The sequence below is a fragment of the Chroicocephalus ridibundus genome, chromosome 2 (genome assembly GCF_963924245.1).
Source record: "Chroicocephalus ridibundus chromosome 2, bChrRid1.1, whole genome shotgun sequence".
NCBI classification, from domain to species: Eukaryota; Metazoa; Chordata; class Aves; order Charadriiformes; family Laridae; genus Chroicocephalus; species Chroicocephalus ridibundus.
In genome coordinates, this window is record NC_086285.1 from 42,457,575 (window position 1) to 42,482,097 (window position 24,523).

Genomic DNA, 24,523 nt, shown 5'->3' on the forward strand with positions numbered 1-24,523 from the left:
TATTCTGAAGCCCAGAAAAAAGGGGGAAAAAATAATCTTATTCATTTCCTTGATGAAAGTATTACTGGGATCGGCCTCCTTGAGCTGTGGAGGGATAAAAGTGCAGCATCGCAGCTCGTGAAAGTGATCCTAAAACCTGGCTTATTAGTCTAGCCTCTTGTCCTGTCCTAGACCCCTGTCTTGTCTTGACATCTCCTGGTTAAAATCCTTACTACCACCTTCTTTCCCACCATAAAAAAGAAATGGAGAGCGTGAGCTTTATTTTGAAGTTGAAACACTGTCATCATCCCCAGTTCAGGAAAAAACATGTGTGGGAAAAATAGCATGTAGGTGCGTTCAACTGTCTGAAGCCAAGGCTAGAGGCAAATCAGATCAGCACGGCTGGAAATGTGACAAGGTATAATTAACATTAGGTGATTAATTAATTTCATTTTTTAAACTTCAAATAAAAGTGAAATGAAGAAGAACCCCACGCCTCGCGCACCCCAGTGGTCTCCGTGTGCCCTTTCCACCCTGCGCTCAGCCCAGCAGCCAAGCCCCGGTGCCAGTGCCGGAGAGCACCTCTGAGGGCTCCAGGCTCAGAGGGCTGCGTGCCCACGGGCTGCTGGAAGCACGTGGCCATTTCGCCACAGCTCTTCCCAGCCCGATGCGTTCCCTCGCCCCTGCTGCAGGGCACCCTGGGACTTGAAGTTGTCCTTGGCTCCCAGAATGAACAGTCGGCCCCAGAAGAGCTTCGATTCAAAGGGGAATCAGCACCTATGTTTCAGCATAGTGTTTTGGGGATGTAGACTGAAGTGGATGAGCCCAGTTTGGGGTTTTAGCCTTGTGCTGAGTCTAAAGTTGTGGAAACACAAAATCTGCAGAGAGCTCAAACCCTTCTCCTCCTGGCCAGGACAGCTTCTCCCACAGACTCTCATTTCTCCCATGGGTCTTGGCAACGATATTATTCACAACTTGCAAGCTCTGGTGACAGGATACTTCTGAGGGGAACAGACAAGTGAATGCTGGGTTTTTATAACAACGAGATGCCCATTTTAGTACTACAGAGTCGTAACAAAGACTACTTTGCTCCTCAGCTTTGTACACAGGCTTCAGAGGCAGCAGATCTGTCCCTGTTGTCACCACCCATTTCCTCCAGGCAGACCTTTGTGACTGTCTCTCCAGCTCTGAAGTTCTTGACTTGAGTAGAAGTCTGGTCTGGTGCCCCTCATCTGGTGTCAGCAGGACTTCCAGGGAAGGCTCATGCCTCTGGGGTACATTTCTTCTGCACACATGCAGCATTGAAATGCATGACTGATGTCAGGACCTGCCTTCAAAGGACACGTATGGGAGCTGAGGGCCTGTTTGTCCTGCCACAATGCAAAGGCTGGGGATATGAAAGGAGCAGGATTTACTGGGCAGAGAAAAGCATTCCCTCTGAGAGTTGAAGGCTGCCATGTCTCCTGCAAAGCATCAGATGGAGCCTGGTGCTGCCACACACATCAGCTTGGTGGGCTCTCCAGGGCTACCTGGTAGAGACTCTACCTAGGCGCCCCTTGTTGGATGCTCTCTCACCATGCTGCAAGACAGGCAGTGACCTGGCAGCAGCAGAGAAACCCTCCCCTCCTGACATGATTTAACTCCAGAAGAGAACAGTCTTTAGGCCTGAGATGGTCTCCACCTGATATATAAAGAAGCTGCTGACCGAATGGAAAAGCACCTTGTTCACCCTCCAGGCAGACACAAAGATGGGTTTCCCCTCTGAGGGAACCGGCTGTGCCAGAGCAGAGCGTGCTCAGCTGCTCCATCCCGCGGGGGAGCCTCAGGGATACACCCAGGAGTGTGGACACAGGGTGCAAAGATCTCGCTTTGGGAAGGAGGAGAAGCCAGTAGCTTTGGTGCGTGCTCTGGGACTCAGGAGCCCAAGCTCTCCTCCTTAGGCCACCACTTTTTTCCAGTACTAAGACCTAAGTCAGACCCGCTGAGGACAGCCTGAAGTGCTTAACCATGAGCTGTAGCTCTCAGCACCCTGGCAAAGCCCGTTGCTCATCCCCTTGTGCTCAGACTCTTCTGAAACATTTGGGGCACGGGCTACTCCTCCACCTCAGATATCTAGCAAGAAGGTGGCCTATAAATTTTATTTGCCATCCGTAGACACTCTCTTGGAGCTGGTGGCCCATTCCCTCTTCCTGTTCCTCTGGCAACAGCAGCTTGGACACCTCTGTTTAGCCCCTCCTGCTGTAGGTTGGGATCTCCACCTTCGTGCCTGGCTGGGAATAAGTCAGCCGGTCTCTGTCGGCTGCTGCTAGCCAAACCGCCGGCGGGCACAGCTACTGGGCAAGGTGCTGCTCAACAGTTATTAGCTGCCCACTGTTTCCCTCTGCTCTCTGCTTGGTCAAACAGCTTGAGGTTGGCGTTTCCTTCCCACAGGAGGGCTTGCCCTGGCTTTTTTTGGACCTGCAGCAGCTGTGGCAGCTTCACTGGCACACCTCTCGGAGAGGCTCACCATCTATTACATGCCCAAAGTCTCCCGCTCCTCAAGGCACACACAGAGAAAATGGCCCAATTCTTACCCATCGGCACAGCACAGCCAAACGCAGGTTGTGTCCTGCTCTCTGGGGTCAAGCTGGAGAACCCCAGGCTACATCTGTACGGGCAAGAGCAAAAGAACAAAATACATTTCTTTCCGCGGGGAGCTCAGTGTCTTGGAGGCTCTCCACTGCCCACATCCATTGACTCTGACCAGCTTCACCAGGACGTGCTGTTTTCAAATCATGGGTTACATTTTTGCGTCATAGTTGACAAACACATGGTTCTGAAAGCAACCAACAGTACCTGTGGTCTCTTCTACACTTCACAGGAGGAGCAAGGAACAACTTCACCAAGACCACAGCCTGGCTCTCAGTCTTTGCCATTACCTATAGCTCTGACGTCAGGGGACACAAGGTTTGGCCTCTCAGACCCATTAATTATTTCCAGCTTTGTTTTTTAAATTTGACTACACAGGAACTCAACACAATTCACTCTTCATCAAGTAAGGGTCCCCGCTTGAAGGATGCTAGCCTGTAATTTAGCAGTGCGAAAGCAGGGGATGACATTTGACCCTTCAGCCTCTCTCCGTATCTTCCTTACAGCTTTGACACCACCGGTCCCCACGGCGCCCTGGCTACGCACGTCCTGGTGCAACACACGGCCAGAGCCACGCTCTTCGACAAAGCTGCAAAGCCCATCGCCTGCAGCTGTCACAGCTGGTCTCGTGCACCTTCGTAGACACTGACCCACAGTGCAAGGTTAGCTTACAGTGCCATTTCTGACGAAGACTAGTTCTGGAGAGAGAGAGAGAACAATAGCCTAAAGCCAGCATGCGTGTTTTCATCATGAGCAAACAAATCTAGGATTGTCTGGACCATGTGAAGTCCCTGTTCATGTTGAATTACTCACCCCTGGGCAGGCATTTTGTTATGATTTTTGGTTCTTCTAATAGTGCTGTTTCCTCTTTCTTTCATCAGTCTCCATTTTTTCAGTGCTTTATCCACTTGCCAGGAATTGTCTCATCCTCAGATATTGCTGTATTTGTGGTTCTTTCAGGTCTTTGACTTTATAACTTTTTATTTTCCTGGGCTCACACTCTTTAGAGTGGAGAATATGTCTTTGAGATTTCACTTTGGACGCTTTTTCAGCCCTAGCCAACACCTACTGCAACTTTATATACACATTCAGTTACGCCCAAGCTTTCATTTACATTTTAAACATTACATCAGCAGTGAAGCTTTCCGTTTCTACAGTTTTTCCAGCGAAGACAACATCTTACCTTTTTTTTTCCTCTTACCTCTGAGCAGGGACATATCAAAGACCTCGCAGGTCCATGTAACACTTTTTCCCCCTTTAAATACTGATTTCCTTTGGATTTTGCAAAACTGCTTTTATTTCTTGCAACTAGAGCATTTCTGTTCAGATGGACACTGCTTACAGCTGCCCCCATACCCACTTGGACAGCAAATTCAAATTCCAATGGCATTTGCGGAATGACTCGCTGGTGGTTTTGCTATTGATTTGCTGATGTCCTTTTCTACTTTTTTACACTGAGTTTTCCAAACACAATCCACTATAGATTGTCTTGTTTTCCCTGTAGGCGGCCACACTGGTTCTGCACAGCAGGGCACTGAACTTGTACTACTTTTCCAAATCTGTACTTTTCCAAGGCATCACAAGGTCAGCCTGACCTAGGAGCCTTTTTTCTCCCTTCAGGACCTCTGACTCCAGGATCCCCTAAATCTCTCAGTATTCCTTGACCTCAGAAGTCTCAAAGTTCTCATAAATGATTCAAAAGAGCTCCCCCATTTTTTTTTTTTTTAAAATTCTTCTTGAAATCTGCTCCTTGGCCCTGGCAAATGGTGATCTGTTTTCCGGCACATTTTCTTTGTGCCTGCCAAAGCCGCTTCAGTCAGTACCTGCGGGGCCAGTGCTCCCCCCAGACACAGGCGTGAGAGAGAACGAGAGACAGACGCTCTGTGATCCAATCTGGAAAGGAGTCTTCCTACCTGGTAAACTGTAAATGAGTATGCAATGCAATATGATTAGAGTGGAGGGACTTTTGCACTAACCCTTTGCTTATTTCAAAGGTGGTGCACCCACAGTCACTCTTAAGATGAACATGCTTCATTTTGAAACCATAGATGCCATTGGGAATACCACACAGCACGCATGCCCATGGGTGTAAGAGACGTGGCTGTTTGATGTCAGACTCCTAAGTTCACACTGAGAAAATCCTTCAGAGGTGGCTCAGTTTTCAAGGGGAGAAAGCCTTGATCCCCTGCCACTAAGAGGAAGGACAGCCTGCAGCTATACGGTCAACAACAGGCTCCGGACGCACGAGGCAGCTCACAACACATGGAGACCATGCTCCTGCTGGCAGTGCCAGAGCTCAGGGGGCAGAACTCACCACCTTTTATGTCCTTCTCTGCAACGATAGAAATACACCCAACCAAACACGTCGCTGCCACAACACTGCTCCTCTCCACAGCCCTCACACTATTTTTTGAAAAACACAGATTTCACCACTACAGACAATGAATGAAGCCTGAAAATGCCACAGCCCATGCACTGGGGTCTGTGGTACCGGGATTATTTCTTCACACCGAGTAAACAAGTTGTTGTTATGCAGCAGATCGGTTCCTCGCTCCAGAGCTGGTCCTGGGGAGCCCGAGCAGCCCACAGCACTGCTCACTCAGCGCAGACCCACCAGAGGCTTGGGCAAGACTTCCTCCCTCGGGCGCCTCAACTGAAGCGCTCAAAGGGATTTAATTTAAGGGACAGCATGGATTTCATGCTTTCCCTTAGGCTCTTTACATGGAGCTTCTGCCTTTGAAGGTGGGCCCTATTCCCACGGGCAACAGTGGGAACAAACCCTTGAAGTGCCGGCACGGCGCTCCCCAGGGACACCAAGCCTGGTGTGGGGAAGGAGCTCCCACCGACGCCAGGCAGAGGGAGGTCAGGGAGCTCAACGTCCATCTGAAGGCTCCCAGCGCCTCAGGTGGAAGGGGAGCAGGGGCAGGGGCTGGCAGTCAGCCGGCAAATGCCTGTGGCAACCACTGTGAAGCAACAGCCTTAAACAGGTTTCCCACCTGGGAGAGGTTAAGAAGCGAATTTGGATCCAGGCTCTAGGTCTCGCTTTTCTTCCTGAGGGGAATGAAAGACTTGGAGTAGAAACGAAAACTGCAAAGGAACATGAGAACAGAGAGACCAGCTGAACAAGGAGACCTTCTCCAAAGGTAGGAGACTGAGGTACGGGAAGTGCGAAGAGAGGGGAAGCCTATTGCTCCTGTCACACCATCCCTGTCTAGACTGGGAACGGAGAAGGAAAGAAAGGGCGTTCCCATAAAAAATGTAATTGAGCGAGACATAAATCAAGAGCCAGTTCACTGGAGGGAATGAAGTTTGGCTGATGTGAACAGTGGGGAAGTGAAAACCTTTGGCTGGGTGCCCGAGGGAGGGGAGGAGAGGAGATAAGATATGAAGTGGGTGATGAAAGGGATTAGAAGGAGGGTAGAAACGTGAACAGGTTAGAGCTGATACAACATTGTGCTCGGGGTCCTACTTTTCCCATTCCAGCAGCTTGGAAGTGTGCGACAGAGCTGCCAAAAAGAGCCTGCGAGAAAAGAGAAGGAGACACCAGGACCATTTTTTCAGTTATAAGCTTTTTCTTTTTTAGAAGTCAAGCTTACACAGTTATCTATGCCCACTATATTCATAATTACATTTTAATATCTGCATACAAAAGCTATGTAAAAATTATTTTCTTCCCCAAATATACAAATTTTCTCTTTAGATAGTTTAAAACATTTGTGATCACAGATTTTTTTTTTTTTAATATATTTCAGGCTGAAAAAATATTACCAATCTAGCATAACTCTTAACACTGTTTGCAAAAAAATACATCATCCAAGGTACTTTGTTTTTTACTGTACGGTGTAATGTTTGCCTTACCCTCAGGGCACGAAACTGATATAAAAAAATAAGCCAAATAAGCAAAACCCACAAACCTCATAGACAAAGTAAGAAGTCCTCCCAACCAACTTCATAAAAACAAATAAACACCCCAAACACCACCCTTCTCTTAAAAAAAAAAATTATGAATGCCTAATTTGATGTATTTATGAGCAAACTAAAACTGAAGAGTGCTAAGGAAGTAGGAAAAGAGAAAAAGAAATTACAGTATGTCAGCTAGTTCATGCCCTGATACTATCTTTACCAACATTAAATGTGTAATTAAATAAAGTGTCTTTTAATGTTTTACATTGTGCTCAGTAATTTACATAAATTTAATCTACACCCGGATGCTGATGTAGATTTACATTTGATTGTCTTGTGCATAAACAAGGTTAGCTTTTGAAGAAGGTAAACTGTGCAATGGACAGTCACAAACAACTTATTACCTGCACAATATTGCTTTTTGAAGGCGACATCAGTCAATGTGGATACACACAAATAATGCTTACTCTTTGCATTTGCTAACATCTATACGACACACTAAAACTTCGTGATAAGGCCAAACCTTTTTTTTTTTGTTTGTTTTTAATTTTAAAGCAAAAATATACCATAGTAAAAAAATGTGCTCACACCGCTTCGAGTCTTTTAAGTGGAAAATAAATCTCTATCACACTAGAATAAAATTCTCTCTATAAAATTTAAATATGGATCACTTCATTGCTGTATCAAAAGGAAACGTCTGGCAATCATTTCCAGATGATCACGATAACAAGACACATTAAGAGGTCCGGTCGCCTCTTCCTTTGTGAAAATGCTGAACACTTTCAATCGCTCTCACAGCGAGAGGAATACGTTCCTTGGTTGTGGATTTTGATTCTGTCAATGAAAAAGGTTTAGCCTTAGGAATGCTGGCTACATCTCAAAACCGTAAGACTGATTTTTATAATTTATGATTCATGCAGCAAAAAGTCAATATGACACATACAGGTTAGAGTTCCATAGCATAAAAATACATCACTAGCAACGACATGCTCCGCTTGTGATCAACAGCCCTGTCTTGGCAGATTTCTGATATAAATGGTCTCTCTGGACAGTTTTTTTCCTCTTCCTGATGCCTGCCTCTGAAGAAGCAAGCAGTCTGCTCAAGGATGATTTTGGACCTTGGAGGTCTAACTCTAACGTCTACATTTTGGCAGAATGTAAACAAAAATCATTATCACGCACTATATATGTCATTATAAATATCATAACTTAACTGAGATTACACATGAAATGAGTATCTAAATGCACGTGTTACTCAGGGCAAAACCATGGACGGTGACAATCAGGTTTGACAGGAAGAACCTTCTACGCAAGACCCACACGTAGACCACAAAGGAAACGTGAGAGTTACATGGCACCATCAGAAACGAGACTCTGGACTGCACTGGAAAGTGCACGTTCGTTATTTCACTCAAAAGGCCAGTTACCCCAAAGGGTGCTGACTGCAGCACTGACGTCTGCCACTCAGATGGTCAATCCAGTGGCTCAACCCCTTGAGACCACCAATATTTAACAGCAAGTCTGTCTTTGTAGGACTGAGGTCAGTATCCACTGGTAAGAGTCTACAAGATCACCCTCGTGTGTTCTGGTTTTGCTCTCGTGATCATATAAATCAGGAGTCGTACTGAGGGAGTCAATGAAATCACACAAAGTAAGACTGACAGGAGATCAGAGGCCATTAGATGTCAGTACATCAAATGTGTCAAACTAAGAGCTTGGTCTTAGTTTTCAATTGAGGAATACTACTAATCCCCCTCTGTTAATCAGTGCCAGATTCCAACTTACCTAAAAAGCTAGAAAAGTATGTTGACATATGTCCTTTCTGCTTAAAGCACTGCCAAACCTGTCAAAGTCGTTGCCTGATTTTAGGCACTTCAGTCCATCTGCAGTCACCTAAGGAAAGAGGCCTGATTTTTCTGAACCCTGATGAACCACAACTCCAAACAGCATCAGCATCTTGGGAAGCCAGACCATTAGCTCGGATGCCTAAATGCAGCTTACCTGCCCGAATTCAGACAACTATTTATGCAGGCTGTGTTTGAAAACTTTGTAACTTGCCAGGTAGACCTTGGGGACAAGTTGCTGTATGAGCAATGATTTTTACAGCAGCCAGTGTGCAAAGTGTTAATTCTCAGCACTGTCTCAAACTGCAGTTCTGTTCAGAGCACTTCAAGTTCTTTCATCTCTTGCTGCTTCCCCAAGTCAATCCAGTAACTAACTTTTTTCCTAACCTCTGATCTTTATTTATTTTTTTATTAATGTAGTCCTAACAATCCCAAGTGTTCAAAAGCCAGTTGTGAGGGCCTCAGTAGTTACGAGCTAAATCCCTGTTGGATAGTGACTTCCCATCTGAATAATTAACGTTTAGGCTACTGATTTTTTTGGTCGCCCAAAGGATAAGAATTGTTGACCTTAATGACAGACTGAACCTCTCAAGCAGCAGCACAACTCCAGGAACTGAAGCTCTGAAAAATACATGAAGCATCATGGACCTTGTAGTAGTGAGATCACCGGGAATATTACTAAGAGAAATGTCATGTTTTTTCTCCCGGGTCTCATCTGCAGCACAGTCAAAACTTGTACGCTAACTCAAGCTCACGTTTAGCAACCAGGTGAGATATGTGAACTGGCTTCAGGAGGAACGCCATCCTCAGATCTCTAGCAGAACAGAACTCCAAAAGACACGCACATTTCTTTTCTCTTTGCAAGCCATTGTGGGTATAGATGCAAGTAACGGATTAGCTGGTTTTTTGCTTTCCATATATGCTATCAGTTCCCTACCAAGCCAGCGCCAAATCAGGTATTTAGCACTCTTCACTGCTCTGACTGACTGACTGATTATGGATGCTGCTCATCTGAGATTCTGCATGAGTACACGCGAGTTCATCACATTGTCTGGCCTCTCGTTCCAAAAAGCTAGAAAGTTTCTAACTCCTTGTCCCCAGGACGCAGTGCTCTACAAGGATTTTGGATAGAGACTGATGTTGTTAAGACATATGCTTTGAAATGGAGCAAACACAGCCCACAACAGAGGTTCTTCAACTTCAGCAAACATTTAGGAACAAATTTCCAATGGTCTGTCTTCCTTTCTACCTGCAAAAAAACCATCCCTATACATCCCATTTTGTTTTATATTCTCACAAAATGATGGGTACAAACCCCTAAGTGATAACATCAGCGCTCACAACTGATCACAGGTGCATCAAGAACAGGGAGAACAAGATTCCATGTCCCTGAAAACATAGCCAATAGCACTCCAGATGTTTTATCGATGATGTAGGGAAAGAGAGGAGGAAAGAATTTAGCCCCTGACACACACACATTGTGTTCCACCTACAAGGTAAGTTTTCCTGAGTATCATACTTTCATGAGGGGATAAACACATAACATATGGGTTTAGATATGGGCCATGAACTTTCCAAGTCAAAACATCCACCCTAACAATGCCCACTGACTTGCCAGGCAAATGTATCAATAAATAGCAGAGAAAGAAACTGGTACAAATGAATGCACAACACAAAAGAACGTGGGGTATGAGGAAGTGCGAAATACGTGAACTAAGACTCTGGTTCCCAGGAAGAACAGAAGGATGCTTTTGATGTATCATACAAATTCAGAGAATGGTTTAATATCAAGTTTAAAAAAAACCCAGGGACAACACCCCTGCATGGAGATGGATGACAGAGAGGAACCTCTTCCTATAATGCCCTCATCACCGGCCCCCAAACATTCCAGGATTGTGAGTACTGGCTTGCAGGTTTCGGCAGCAGGACATCCTGTCATTGCTCCGTTCAGTTCCTGCTAGTGCAGTTAGTGGAAATAAATTAAAGGAATCAAGAGAGAATCTAGCCAAACGGAACACACGCAGACACCAAAGAGAGAGAACCTAGCTGATCAACACATATAAACGCACACACGCACAGGAGAGGGTGAGAGACGGAGAGAGGGAGAAGATAAAAATATGGGAAAATGTTTAAGACATCTGCTGAAGATTTGTAGTTATATATATATAAAATTATATATATACGTGCATATAAACTTTATATATATATATAAAACAAAAGATTACTGCCAAGCAACACTACTTGTATTACTGGGATAAAGCTGTACAGTCTTGAGTGTTGTTACTAACACAGCTGGTTTCTGTCCCATCTGAAGGTCACCCCGTATGTTTCGTTCTCCTTGTCCTCATTCTGTGATCATTCACATCCCTGAATAACTCCGAGGAAAGCCTGCTATCCTGACAGAGAGCCTTCTCCTTTAGAGTGACGAATTTTCCATGCACCTCAGGAAAAGCAGACCTCTCCACTTGCAGGAAAAGCACCTCAGAGGATCAAATTCCCCTCCTGACCGCAACAGACCTTCCAGTGAAGTTACCTGGAGTTCAAATGTAGTAAAAACCGAAGGATCTTACTTTCTTATACACATGGAAAAAAAAGAGTCAGTCCCTTCTAACACTCTGCATTATTTTAAGTACTTGATTTATGGGGCACAGTTAAGCCGTGTCTGCTGGAACAATCCTCAGATAATGATGGGATCTTGATGATGATGAAGATCCTAGACCATAATGGTGATAGTTACAATAGAAACAACCGCGAAGACTAGAAATTTCATCTCATGAATTGCTCTCTTGTGCCCTGCAAAATGAGGTAATACTAGACAGAATTGCCAGGGTCAAATTAACAATAGCTGTTTTAACTTGGAGGCCAATTTATTTTCTGCCATTTCAATTTCTCTCCCATATCTTCCAAGCAATGATGTGTGTGAGCTGGTGACCACGCAAGTGCTGGTGAATGAGACTGGTCTGTTTGTATTTTCACTGTTAAGCTGTCAAAGCATTCACATCAAAGGACTGAAGAACAAATTGCAATAGTCACAAGTACCCGCATTAAAAGGATGTTTTCATCCATGTGTATACAACGGCCCCCCAGCAATCCTAAACAAAAACCCAAACAAAACCCCAACCCCGCCTCAAGAAACAAGAGAATGAGAAGAAGAAGAAGAAGAAGAAGAAGAAGAAGAAGAAGAAGAAGAAGAAGAAGAAGAAGAAGAAGAAGAAGAAGAAGAAGAAGAAGAAGAAGAAGAAGAAGAAGAAGAAACAGAGGGGAGAAGAGCCGGGCAATGGGATGAAATGACAGCCAGTAGTGCGACGGGGGGTGCGGAGAACCGCTCCAGTCTCTCTAATCCTCAAACACTTCCAGGAACAACGGAGGGAAGAGTTCTGTGGGGCACTCCACCTTCATGTGCAGGAAGCGGCTGGCATGGCAGGCTCCGATCATTCGCAGGTCTGTCACTTTCATCAGCAGTTTTGGCCAAAAGTGTGAAACATGGTGTTTTCTGTAATTAATGTAGTGTTCGAATGCCAGGAGGAAACCCTCTTGACACTTTTCTATCCTCTCGACGCAAACAAGGCCTGGGCGATCTGTAGGTACAAAGAAGCGGAATTATTGTTATTTACTTTAATGAATTCCTGATCATAAATCAGGAAAAATAGGACAATTCTATTGTTAGTAAAGAAAGGATGGAGACCAAGGACATCTGTCTCTGCCACAAACAACTTCTTTGACTCTGGACACCTCACTTATCAGTACTATCCGTGTTAAGATGAGGAGATAATCCTTCCTTTCTTCATCCTTTGCCTGCTTTGCCTATTTAGAGTATAGCTGTTTGGGAAGTGTTTCCTTACAGTGACTAAAGCAACAGATCCTTGATCTCAGCTAAGGCTTCTATCTATACCTTTCTGTAAAACAACTAATAAAGAACTAAAAAAAATTCCTTGTCAGATATCTAAATTATAGTTCTTTCCTATCTGTTTCTCTGCAGTCTGACCAATGCTTTGATCAAGATTTGATCCATAGGTGAGCTGCAAAGGAAACTGTTATGGAGCACCGAGGAACAGCAAAGGCCAAAAGTTTGGCTGATGGTCTGAATCGGCACCCAGATGGGCGCTGGGAAAGCTCCTTTCACAAGTCACTCTTCAGGAGACACTTCTGGAAAAGCAGGTCCTCTGAACTGCCTTCTGAAACCCCTACTCGTGTATCACTGTGTAGGGAACTAAAAAGAAATCAAAATGTTTTGATTGGGAAGGTCAGGTGCTGTGATTGATGTGGAAACCTTTCTGTCTCAGACGCAGTTAATGCTTGTAGATCACTGTCTGTGTATTGTTATTCAGTGCCCAATCTTCAAAGTGGTCTTAAAACAAAACCTTGCCAAATCTGCCACTGCCCAAGGATGGAATTTCCTCTTTGGGCTGGCACAGTCAGTGGAAGCATATTTGAAAACATACTCGATCTAAGAAGGCATGAAACTCTGGAAATCATATGAAATGGTCTGTGTGGCTTCTGTGTGACACCACCAAGAGACCAGCTGCAAATGGTCCCAGTGTGGGGAAACAGCACAGCTCTCAAATGCCCATTAGCAAGTGGTGGTGGTGTTAAGTAGGGAAACAAGAAGGCAGGTCAAGCTAAGCATATGAGACTGATGGAAATGTGTACGAACTTCCCACCCAGCGCTTGACAGTACCTAGGGGAAAAGGGAACTTATTTTAAGGACAGCTGGTTCTAAATTATCAGTTTTTCATTCAAGGCAAATTGGCTCAGAGCCACATCTGTTTTTTTTCCTGATGATCATCCCTGCCTCCTCTCTGAGATCTAAAACGAGCAAGGTGTGTTACCAAAGCCACTTTCATGCCCATCTTTCTGTATACCCTGATTTTTTTTTCCTAGTGCTTACCAAACCAGTTCTAAGCTGCATTGGGATTTTGAGAGAGAATTTCTCCCACATTACTCTGGTCAGCACCACAAGGGGCCTAAAGGAAAGATGGGGAGGGACTCTTTATCAGGGAGTGGAGCGATAGGACAAGGGGTAACGGTTTTAAACTGAAAGAGGGGAGATTTGGATTAGATATTAGGAAGAAATTCTTTCCTGTGAGGGTGGTGAGGCACTGGAACAGGTTGCCCAGGGAAGCTGTGGATGTCCCATCCCTGGAAGTGTTCAAGGCCAGGCTGGATGGGGCTCTGAGCAGCCTGGTCTAGTGGGAGGTGTCCCTGACCATGGCAGGTGGGTTAGAACTAGATGATCTTTAAGGTCACTTCTAACCCAAACCACTCTATGATTCTATAATTCTACGATCTAACATACCCATTTCTTTTAAAAAGAGGCTTGTGACAAAAGGCTAAAGAGTTTCAAATTGGTTGGAGTCCCAACAGATTTCTGTTCTCACCTGATGACATGAGCAGAACAGCCTGAAGAAGGGCAACCTCGGTGTCATCCAGGTTAAATGAAGAAAGAGACATGCCCAGGTCAAAAATGGCATCAGACACTACGCCAAGACCCCCATTTTTCAGCTGGCCCCTTGTCACCGCCATCTCCCCATTTAGTGTTAAAGTCTCACTCTCGGGGTCATAGCGAACTGCTGCTCGGAGGGACATTATCTCCATACAGCAGCCTTTCAGAAGGATGATCTGGTCTTCACATGGCAGCTGCAGAAATTATAAACAGTAAAGAAAAAACATGTGCTTTTCAAACCGAGTTGGTCTTACAACTACATTAAATCCATGAGCATGAAGTTGCAGTTCACACCACAGGACACTACCCTCCAAACACACTGCTGACCGACTAGTTCCAGTGCACCGCAGAAACCTCCAAGACTCACATTCCTGTGTCCAGAAACTGACGGCAGGTTAACATCCACACACACTCTTATGAAATCTAGTGATGACACAGCAGTAGCCAAGTGGTCCTGGGCAAAAGACTCAAAGCAAACCAAGCTGGTTCAGATGCTGAAATGAAGTGACCCAACTTGCAGAAGTGCTGCTCTCCATGGGATCACTCAGTTTGTGGGAGCATTATAAAGTTAAGTCCAATAAACCCTAAGAACGTAGCTTTCCATTTTGAATAACATTTCACAACGTGTGGAGGGTGAAGCAGACCTGTCAGGTGCCAGGTTGGTGGTGGCATATACTGTTAGCTTTGTCTCCCATCAGGGGTGGATCTAACTGAGATGGCTGAAGTGGTCACTGTTCTCAGCTGCTCACCCTTCTCTCTTCTACTCCCTCAGCTTACAATTTAGCAAACAGAATAAACTATAACTGGGGTTGGTACAGACCTCAGCCATGCCAGTTAAACTCACCGCCAGCCATGCTTATTTCCTACCTGACCAGAGGAAAAGAAAAACATTTGGGAAGGTCCATAGGAGTGAACTGCTTTTTAAATAAAAGGAATGAAATAAATTTTTGTAGCTAGAAGAGACACCCTTGATCAATAGGGCGTGTGCTCTTAATTCTCACTGCTCATTTAAACAACAGAGCATTTACTAAGCTATATTTAGCCTACGAAGGCTGATCTGCCTAGACTCCCTAGATTATGGCTGGACAGACAGAAAATCTATGGTACAGGTCCAGCTTTTATGCTGGTGCATAAGCCGTGATCTTCAGGGCACGTGGCTAGACCTGTCTTTTCTACAACGTTAAAAAAAGTTAAGCTGTCTGAATTGGTGAACGTAGGTTCTGTATTTATAGAGTGTCACCAGGATGCTGACACATGAGGAGAATGTGCTCTGTGAAGCACAGAAGCATGTCTTTATATTTTCATAGGTAATTCAATGATAGCAAAAACCACCAAGACTATTTTGAGACTGTCACTAAATGAACAAAGTGGTCACGTATATGAAAAAGCAACTCATTACTACTTGGATTGAAAGAAAGCAAAAATCCAACAATTTCTGATTCATATAAAGTTATATTTACCTGATTTGCAATTCAAAATGAACACAGAAAACCTACCAACTACAGATTTACATGGCAGCTGTGTACTCACAAAGCAAGTATACTGATTTGGTGTAAAATGATGTAGAGTGGATGCCAGCTACCTCATGCAAGTAGAAAGCAGTTGCCTGTTAGAGAAGAGTTTTAAGCACAAAGCCAGCCCCAGACAGAAAAATGATTTGAATCATGCAACTATTTTCCCAGCAATGCCAACTTCAGGTGTAAAGTATTTGATACAGAAGAAAAATGACTCATCCTGTTCAGGGCAAATCACTTTCTCTGCGGATCACACTCAGCTCAGCAGCAGCACGGGGAAGGCTGCACAGGCACAGTGGTAGTCTCGCTACCCAACAATGACGCCACTGTTGGGCTGCTGAGACTGAAGTAGGGAAAGACACAGAGTAAGAAATAAAAATAATTAAAAAAAAAAAAAAAGAAAAAGATGTGTGGCAGCAACCACAAAGAAATATTGGAATAGGTAACTGCAGAGAAAAAGGGGACATGAAAGAAAGGAAGGGAGAAGGGAAAAGAGAAATGAAGAAAAAAAGACTAAGGAGAAGGAAGAATGGTGAATGAGAAACAGACAGGTAACAGTAGGGAAGATATTTCATGACGCTTCAGCTGTTTTATTAGTGAGCCATTAAACTCATGAGCATTTCTCTTCCTACTTGCACCTCCTTAAAACTTCCTTAAGGTAGTGGTGATCTGACTATGTCCATCCTTCATCTGCTTTCCTAATTCTGAAGGACACATAGGACACATAGGACACCTGTTTCACGGATGCCAGGCCACAGGTCTTATCTGCCAGTAGCAGCAGTTACCAAAGACAGGGGTCTTGAATGTCAGTCCTGCTCCTGACTATGCAGGTTTCAATACTAGATTCACCACCTGAGTGTTGCTACCAGAGCACCTTCCAGGACTGGGGTCAACAAATGTGACTGATTATGTGCCACGTGTTGTCCTTTCCTTCTCTCTCTGCAGGGAGAAAAAGCAAAAGGCGGGAACCTGAGGTGCTCACCTTGGTGGGAGACACTGGCAGCCATCACATGTGTAACGCAGCACCATGCAGCTGAGGTGAGCTGAGATACCTAGAAGGGTATTTACACAGCCTTACCCAAGAACCACCGATGCCTGTGACACCTAAACTCACATCAGACTCATTAAGTGTCCCTCAATCTTCATTTTCTAAGCAGAAGGGAATGCAAGAAGGAAACAACAGCAGAAATGCTGAGAAGGAAATGAGTTTTTCTTGTACTTCAATTACTCCAGGGCTAGATTCTTGCTTTGAGGCACAGGCCACTGGATGCACGTGAACTAAGCTGGGCACTCAAACTGCTCTGCTGTCTTGTGCATGTGTCCAAAGGAGAGAGAAAGAAGGAAAAGGGGCTGTGGATATGTGAGAGGCCCTGCCCCTCCTACATTGAGATTTACTGCACTCTCAGCCTGAGAATCTGTGGAAATTAAAAACCAGGATAATGTTTAAATGCTCTGCAGGTCCGATGGGAGAAAGGAGGGCTTTTTCCCATAAACAAACACACAGCCCACACAGTGTTGCTTCTGAGAAAAGATATGGGTTAAAAAACATAAATGAAATAAAGTTAAGAAGACAGCGCACTTCAAAAAGGGGAAACATTTGTCATTTTCTTTATGCTACAGCAGGAGCTATATGACAGCTCGGAGGACAGCTGTCCTATACCTTTGCATTCAGGAGTTGTCCCTCACTCTGCCATCAGACCTTGCTGTATACAGGTGTCAGGTTTACACAGTGGCTCAGCTGAAAACAAAGCATGTCCTAGCTGAGCTGCATAACCTACAGAGGTCATGCCCAACGACGCCTTGAGTTCTTCATCCATGCTTCCTGCCCGGCTCTGACACAAGTGGGCCCATGGTAGCCAGGAGGGGTAGGAGATGTCAGATGGGCACTGCAGTCTGTGTGTGACTGGCAAAGCTTTCTAAATTAAAAAGGCTACCTTGGTATGTCACTGCGACTTCCTACCAACAAACGCCAAATCAGAGGAGACAGATTCTGTCAGACACTGAATGCTCCGGGGGCCTCTTGATCTATGGACACATTCCTTGTATTTTATAATCTTCATGCTTGACCACTATTTCATGCTTTCTTGGCTGATGGAGCCAATGCTGAGGTTAGCCAGGGAGAGCTATTTACACTATGCCAACTATTGGTATTTACTTCTTGTTCTGTAGGTGCCAGAGGACATAAATAGTTCTCCTTGACTGACCTTAAAGAAAAGCTGCCAGCCACACAAGAGTAAAATGCTATGGCTGCCTTAAACGTCCTTCCTCACTGGTGCTTAGTTATTAGGAGGAAACACTGCTCCCGAGTTAGGGAGCCTGATGAACTCGTTGATAATGGTCACTCCTATTTTGAATGTCATTCACTTGGCATTTCACCAGCAGAGTCAAGTGTTGCTCTGCAGCGTGGGCGAGCAGGCAGGCATCCTTCCATGGCTGGATGTGGGATATTTTCATACTAAAAATCCCATGGTTGTGGATCCGAAGGGACTCGCAAGACTTAAAATGAGTAAGATTATTAAGACTGAAACATTGTATCAGGCTGCCATTCTGATAACATTTTTTAAATTAGGAAAAAAATATCATGAGCCATTGCATCTGGTCCTGCAATAAAAATGACACCTCAGTGCAAATGAGATCAGCCTAGGGTCTCTGTATTCCTTATGTGCAACCAAGTCTATTTACTGTATATTTTACATGTGAGTATCGACCTGGAGTGATAGTCCATTACTTTTACAGACTCTTTTATGCACAACCTCCCCGTTAGGAAAAGCATGCCTCGGGAACATAATGAGGCAAGTGCCATTCCTGGAAAGGGATGCTTTCCTGAACTGGAAGAATTAGTTACTGCATAGACCCAACTCCACGATACTGCACCTGCCAAGGGGCCAGAAAGCACAGAGGGAACTGTGTGCTGGAAGATCTAATTAAATGTATCAAAGATGCTTCTAGACAGTCTCTTTTTGCCCATTTGCTTTGTTCAAGGCCACCTCTAAAGACATATTCGAGTCCCTAACAAACCATGAGGACTTCCAGATGAACAAAATCGGGATTTCAGTATTCACAGGAAAATGCAAACTCATAAAAATCCAGATGATTCTAGTTCCATCTATTTTGAGTCTCTTTAATTTTTCTGATTTTAAACATAGTGAATTTTTTAGTTCCATGCCAGGAGTGCTTTGAATAGTTTTCAACAACAGGCATATAAATGAGGACTGCAAGGAAGTTTTCTTACCTCACAAAACATAGGCAACTTTTTGGCAAAATCCACCACTCTTGTAATCGCTGGTGTGATGATTTTTGTAAACTGGCTGAAGGCTTCTAAATCCACTTTCCCACCTTCTGGGGCGTTAACTATTGGTGCCTGTCCAATGTCTTCTGGCTAAGGATACGAAGAAAGATATTTAAAGGAATAATCTATCTTAGAGCAAGTATTTTATACTCCAAAAAGTCCTGCTTGGCAAAGGAAGATATGCTAAAATAAAAAATAACGCTATTCACTTTGTAAGTAATGCCCGTTACACCACAAAATGTGAATTTGCTTGCAAGGCATTTGTGAAAGAGGTGACTGCACAGAGAAATGGATGACTGGCACGTTGCTACCCATCCTGTGTGGGCAGCTGCATTTTTTTGCACATGTAATTTCTTCCTTGTGCCCGTATCTGAATATTTTATGGGTGTAGCCTATGCATTTTTTTCTTAAAACTACAGGCACTTTCTTATTTCTTACAGGTGCTGAGAACTCTCAGGTTTCTCTAAAAGTGAAGGGAGTTGAGGTGACTTGTCACCCCTGAGAAGATGCTCAGAACGTTGCAGAATTGGGCTCTTTCACCTACTCAAAATTCTGAAATCTTCCCAAGAACAGATTGCCTGGTATCACAGAGCTCCAGGCAACTGCCAAGGCCTCTTTCCAAAACTAGGCTAAACCAACTGATGACTAAGAATGGGCTAACCCAGAGCTAGTCTGCACAAAATGACTAGAATTTGAACTTGTCTGGGTAAAATTTTGGATGAAAATCACCTTCTGCGTGACTTCAGCCCAACACTTCCCCAAGAGAGAAAAAAAATAATATTTTGAGTATTTCAAGAGGGATATACAATGAAGTAGACTCAAGCAGAATCTGCGAGCAGTGGTTTTTTTTATTCCAACTGCACTTCAACTTGTTCACCTGATTTTATGACAGCTCATCAATGTTACCATGTATTTTAAAATCAGGTCTATCAAAGCTGTTCTGTTTGCTGAGCATGGCTCTACAGTTATAGAAGACCTGCCAACCACCATGCAGAGGTTCCACTTTGTTAGAGAGACAAAAACTGGATAACACCCAGAGAAGAAGGCCTTTAAGACTGATGGACTTAATGACATTTACACAAGGGCACTTAAAGAGGGATGGTGCTGAAAGTGCTGTCTATAATAAAAACTTGTGCTCACCCGTTTTTTAGAGCAACACATCATAAAAGATCCTTCCACAGCTCTGTCACAAATCTGAATCCAAATCTAACTTCTTTCAAGAAAAAGCTCAGCAATGCGTTAATAAAGCAAGCACCAATTGTAAAGGAACAATGAAGAGGACTGGGCTCAATTATCTGATGGTTCCTACTAAAACACTTAAGTAATCCCAGTTCTAGGATCCCTCCCTCCCTGAATCTTGGGAAACTAAACCACATTGTCTGTGTGCTCATGATAAACAACCTTCATCACTTCCAAGCAAGAAGACCAAATGCTTAAAACCACACATAACATTGTTAGGGAGAAAAAGAGAGAACATTATTTTCTTGGGAAAGCCAAAAGAAGTCAGGATCACTAGCTAAAGCTAATGCGCTCCAGAAGGGCATGCAACTGGAGAGCCCTTGCCACCTAACTCACCTCAATAGGAAAAGAGATCCAGACCTCAAAGGAGCTCCTGCTGTTGAAGAACCAGCCTCAGCTGCCTAAGGACTGACTCACAGCTCCTGGGGCGTGCAGTCAGCTCCTCTTGCTCTTCAACAGCTTCTGGCAGAGGCTTTCAAAGCCCTTCCACCTGGGGTTGGCAGGTCATCCTGGGCTTTCCCTTCTGCGCTCATGCAAGGTGTCAGTGTGCTCCCTATGCTTGCCTTGAAACCACTGGGCTTCAGCATGTGAGGACTGCAAAGAACCAGGAGGCCCTGCATCAAGGGCTGCACTGAGAGCAGCTTGGTCTGGCCTAGGAACCAGCTGTGGAAGTCAGAGCTGGTTTCTGAACCATCCGTTACAGCCGCCACCCCTGCCTCTGCCCTATCCCTCCCCTCTCCCAATAGCCCTGTCATTACACCACCTCATGTCCTGCCTCTGGGCACCCTTTGTTGGAGGGTCCCCCTCTGCTGTGACTGTCTCCAGAGCCTGAAGTCCCTCAATGACCACATTTTATGCAGCCCAGTCCCTACCAGCTTTCTGCCTGTGTCCTCATTCCCAGCCTGAACCTCAAGCTCCCCGTACTTTATCCCAAATGAGGAGATACTGGAAGAACCGCACTCCTGCCCAAGTAACCAAACGCACTATTGCAGCTGCTTCTTGGTCTGCCAAAACCAGCGCCGCAAACCTTGCTGTGCAGCACCACTGGGAAGTGCTCTGCTGCTTCTTGCCAGTGATCACTGACTGTGGTTTCCTGACTGCACGCTACCACGAACATGCAGCCATTCACATAGAAAGTTAGACAGTGCCACTGGAATTAAGAAAACACTACAAAAGGGATCAGCTGGTTTGAATATATAATTTCTCTTAGCGATTTAACAGTGGGACGAGATTCCCATGGTGAATTAGGCAGCAGGAGCCTAGACTGGCAAAAAAATGAACATTCTCTATCTGATTTAGTATACACGAACTGTTACGACCCCTGTGTATTCCTGACATGAAGTCTATAAACCCTCTTTCTTGCCATATAAGCATTTTGTATTCTGTACTTATTTCCTTTAAAAATTTAGAAAAATCAAATAAATCATTTTCTAAGGCTGAGCATCATAAATCACCATTTATTTTCTGATCCTTGGCTATAGGCTGAAAACTTAAGTCATTTTGTAGTCTGCAATCCCAGTGCTATTATGTATGTATCATCCTGCTTTCACTGAAATTAACTTTTCTTTGCCAAATTTATTTTAATTAATGTATTCACTTTGGAACAAGGGAGCAAAAAACACGAGTTATTAATAAAAAGTATCAGCTTTCAGCTAAAACTTCACATTGTTTTAACACTTACAATATGTTGTATGCTAGTCCCTAATAAAGACAACTATCCTTAGATACAATATATAAAAAAAGATATGGTACGCATTATAGACTGCCACTACTGTTAATCAGGAGTGAAATGATTTTTCTACTTTTCCTGATCATAGTACATGAAAAGTATCCAGCTGGGTGAGCCTTAACTCAGCAACATGCTGTTTATCTTTTGAAATACATCGTCTGATCAAACACTGAGCTTCAGGCAAGAATAAGCAAGTAGCAATTTTAAAAATAATCCATTTTTCACTTATGTCAATACACTGGCAGATAGATCCTCTTTGGGGTTGCAATGTTGGGAAGGGACTTCAGAAGAAAAAAGGAACCTGGCTCGAAGAGCAGTGTAAAAGGCTACAGTCCTTACCAGAAATTTCCTTTTCTGCTTCCAGTGGCTTCCTTGTGCATTGGTGGCCACATGTGCTTCAGTAACAATTTTGATGAGCTCCCATTCCTCATCTGTTGGCTCTGGTTTGTGCCCAATTGTTTTCTGCAGCTCTTCCCGACGTCTCTTCTCTCGATTTTCTTCTATCAGCTTCCTCTTTGCCAACCGCTTGCTGTCATCCAACACCACTAGCAGGGGGAAAAGCATATAAAAATGACAGGAAGTTCTTTAAGGTTGACTAAACTTTGGTATTTTCTATGCCTGCGGTACTAATTCATTACAAACACCTTAACTAATCAGTAAAGAAGTACTTTGGTAGGACACACAGTTGACAGAGTTCTCTGATTTCTCTCTCCAAACTTCATTTTCTCAGAAGCCTGGATTGCAAAGAACGACTTATCCTTCCGGTAACATAATGGATACTACTGTTGCCTTCAGTGTTATAGTCCATCAATAAAACATAAAAGCTTTGTAAGGACTCAGACAAAGCACTCCTCTAATGGACTTGGAGTAGTCCATGTTGGGAAAGACGCACTTTTGTTTTCTTTAAAGCAGTATTGGCACACTCACTGCTCTGAATTGTGTAGAATGTGTTCTTGTAAGCCAGCAGAAGGTAGCGTGGATTTAACAGAGTTGGAGTCCTTATTCACAGGAGGCTCAACTCGCTGTTGTAAGACATGCTTAGAAACAATTTCCCTTCGGCTCTTTCCGTAAGCCCTACAAATGGTGCCGTTCTGTAGCATTCCCCAAGAGCTGACAGTTTATCCTGTTTGCCGTACAAACGTGAACAGGCTGGCCCGTTTTAGCGGAGGAGGACCGTTCTGATCCGCAGCTGGTGGCAGGCAGGTAGGTGCACCGAAAGCCCTGCTTGCACACTTCTGTTCACACATTTTCACCCAAAGATGTGAAAAAGCCTTCTTGAGCCTTCTCTGCCATGCTCAGCCACAGCGCCTTTGGCGCGTACGTAGGTGCAGCCCACACAGTCCATACCAGCGTCACGGTATTGGCACCTGATGGTCAGAACCAGACCCAGAGAAACTTCTGGCTCTGCACAGCCGCTGCGGGGCTGATGCTCACCAGTGCCTGCCGCACCAGGCTAGGCTGGGGCAAACTGGTGACCCAGAGGCATCCAGCCCCTCTCCTGAAGGTCTACCTGGCTAAAATGAAATTGTGTCTTTTCATCTATTTCCCTCCAGACAGAAGATGTTGTTATACATTACATTACCAACGAAAAATACCAAGTTAGAGTATTTTTCTGTTGTTTATTGGGCCTGTTTTCCTGTCAGTTTTTCTGCAGAGGATTATGCTAGCAACAACCATTAACATTAACGCACAGGGGGATTTATGTGACTTCCTCCCATTTGCACTAATTGACGTTATCAGTGTAAATCCTTGTGCAACGGCAAGAAAAGAAGACCCCTAAGGGTTAATCTTACAGCCATATGTTCTAGTTCTTTAGAATGAGAGTCGAATTCTTTGCAGTAGATAACTTCTTCAGGGCTAAAAATAAAACAAACAACTGCAGGATGACTCATACAATGACATTCAATTTCACATCCTCCAGAATTTTCTAAACAAGATGTTTTTTTCTAAAGCAAACTGTCCATCCAGATGCATTTCTCCCTCCTCTCCTGCAAAGAGTGAACATTCCTACTGTTACTCAGCCTGGTAAAGCCAGGAGAAGGTGCAGTCTGGCAAAGGATAAACAAAAAATTACAGCCCTATGAAAGTGGTTTGATGTAATAAACATAATTCTCCGGTACAAGTTATTAAAAACAAGAAAGTTCTGGTAATTGTGCTCTACTTCAACAATCTTCACCAATCAACATACTTTAAGCAAACAAACACATTAAAAAAGAAAAAAGAGAAAAGAAAGAAAAACAGAAAAATATACTTACAATCTGTTGCCATGCCAACAAAGATACATTTTTTGAAGCGACATTCCTGGCACTGATTTCTTGTTACTTTGTCTATCACACATTTTCCTTCATATTTACAGGAATAGGTTGGATGGAGGTTTTTCTGAATGGTTCTTCTAAAAAAACCCTAAGTGCAATAAATAAATACATTGGAAAACATTAGCATTGTGCAATTTTTTAAAATTGGGAGCCACTTTGTTTGGTAAGAATGTACCTAAGTATGCAAGATAACATACCTCATGCCATGAAACTCACAAAGAGAAACAGAACAAACTAGTTTTATAGTGTATGGCGTTTCTTTTCTGAGTTTCACAAAACATTTCCTCCCTAAAAACTGAAAACATATAGACATCTGAGGGAAGTAAAGGCATAAGTAATGCTGTCTTGAGGGACGAATGCTGTCTACGTGTCTTCTTGAAGTCTTACGTTTCTGTGTGTTAAATTCCTTTTTTATTTGAACTAGAGAGTTTATTTTGTACCCGTTTCTAAATTGCATAATCATTTTGAGGGATATTAAGAGGCATATACATACTTTTAATTAAAGAGCAGCTTCTGCAAATAGTAAGAATGGTGGTGTGTATGAGTGACTAAAGAGTTAAGAACAAACAGTTCTGTTCCTTTCTTTCCATCAAAGACAAATAACAAACCAACAAAATCTGGGAAAGACTAAGAATTTTGC

General features: G+C 43.9%; 1 protein-coding gene and 1 long non-coding RNA gene across 14 annotated transcripts in view; one reads left to right on the forward strand and one right to left on the reverse strand.

The window, feature by feature from the left end:
• The first annotated feature begins 5,669 nt into the window (after positions 1–5,669).
• LOC134511365 (uncharacterized) lies at positions 5,670–19,342 on the forward strand. The gene is made up of 3 exons (XR_010069868.1): positions 5,670–5,750; positions 16,257–16,349; positions 19,041–19,342. It is a non-coding gene; the product is annotated as an uncharacterized LOC134511365 (long non-coding RNA).
• THRB (thyroid hormone receptor beta) overlaps positions 6,179–24,523 on the reverse strand; it is a 177,149-nt gene continuing 158,804 nt past the window's right edge. For 8 of the 13 annotated variants that reach the window (XM_063325195.1, XM_063325194.1, XM_063325199.1 and 5 more), the window contains 5 exons: positions 23,824–23,971; positions 21,908–22,113; positions 18,544–18,690; positions 13,733–13,991; positions 11,547–11,932 (listed from right to left, as the gene is read on the reverse strand). In XM_063325195.1, the coding sequence (XP_063181265.1) occupies positions 11,691–11,932; positions 13,733–13,991; positions 18,544–18,690; positions 21,908–22,113; positions 23,824–23,971 (1,002 nt within the window). In that variant the 3' untranslated portion in view covers positions 11,547–11,690. Of the gene's footprint in view, positions 11,933–13,732; positions 13,992–18,543; positions 18,691–21,907; positions 22,114–23,823; positions 23,972–24,523 lie in introns of all 13 variants that reach the window. The other 5 variants (XM_063325192.1, XM_063325190.1, XM_063325191.1 and 2 more) reach the window with 2 other exon arrangements.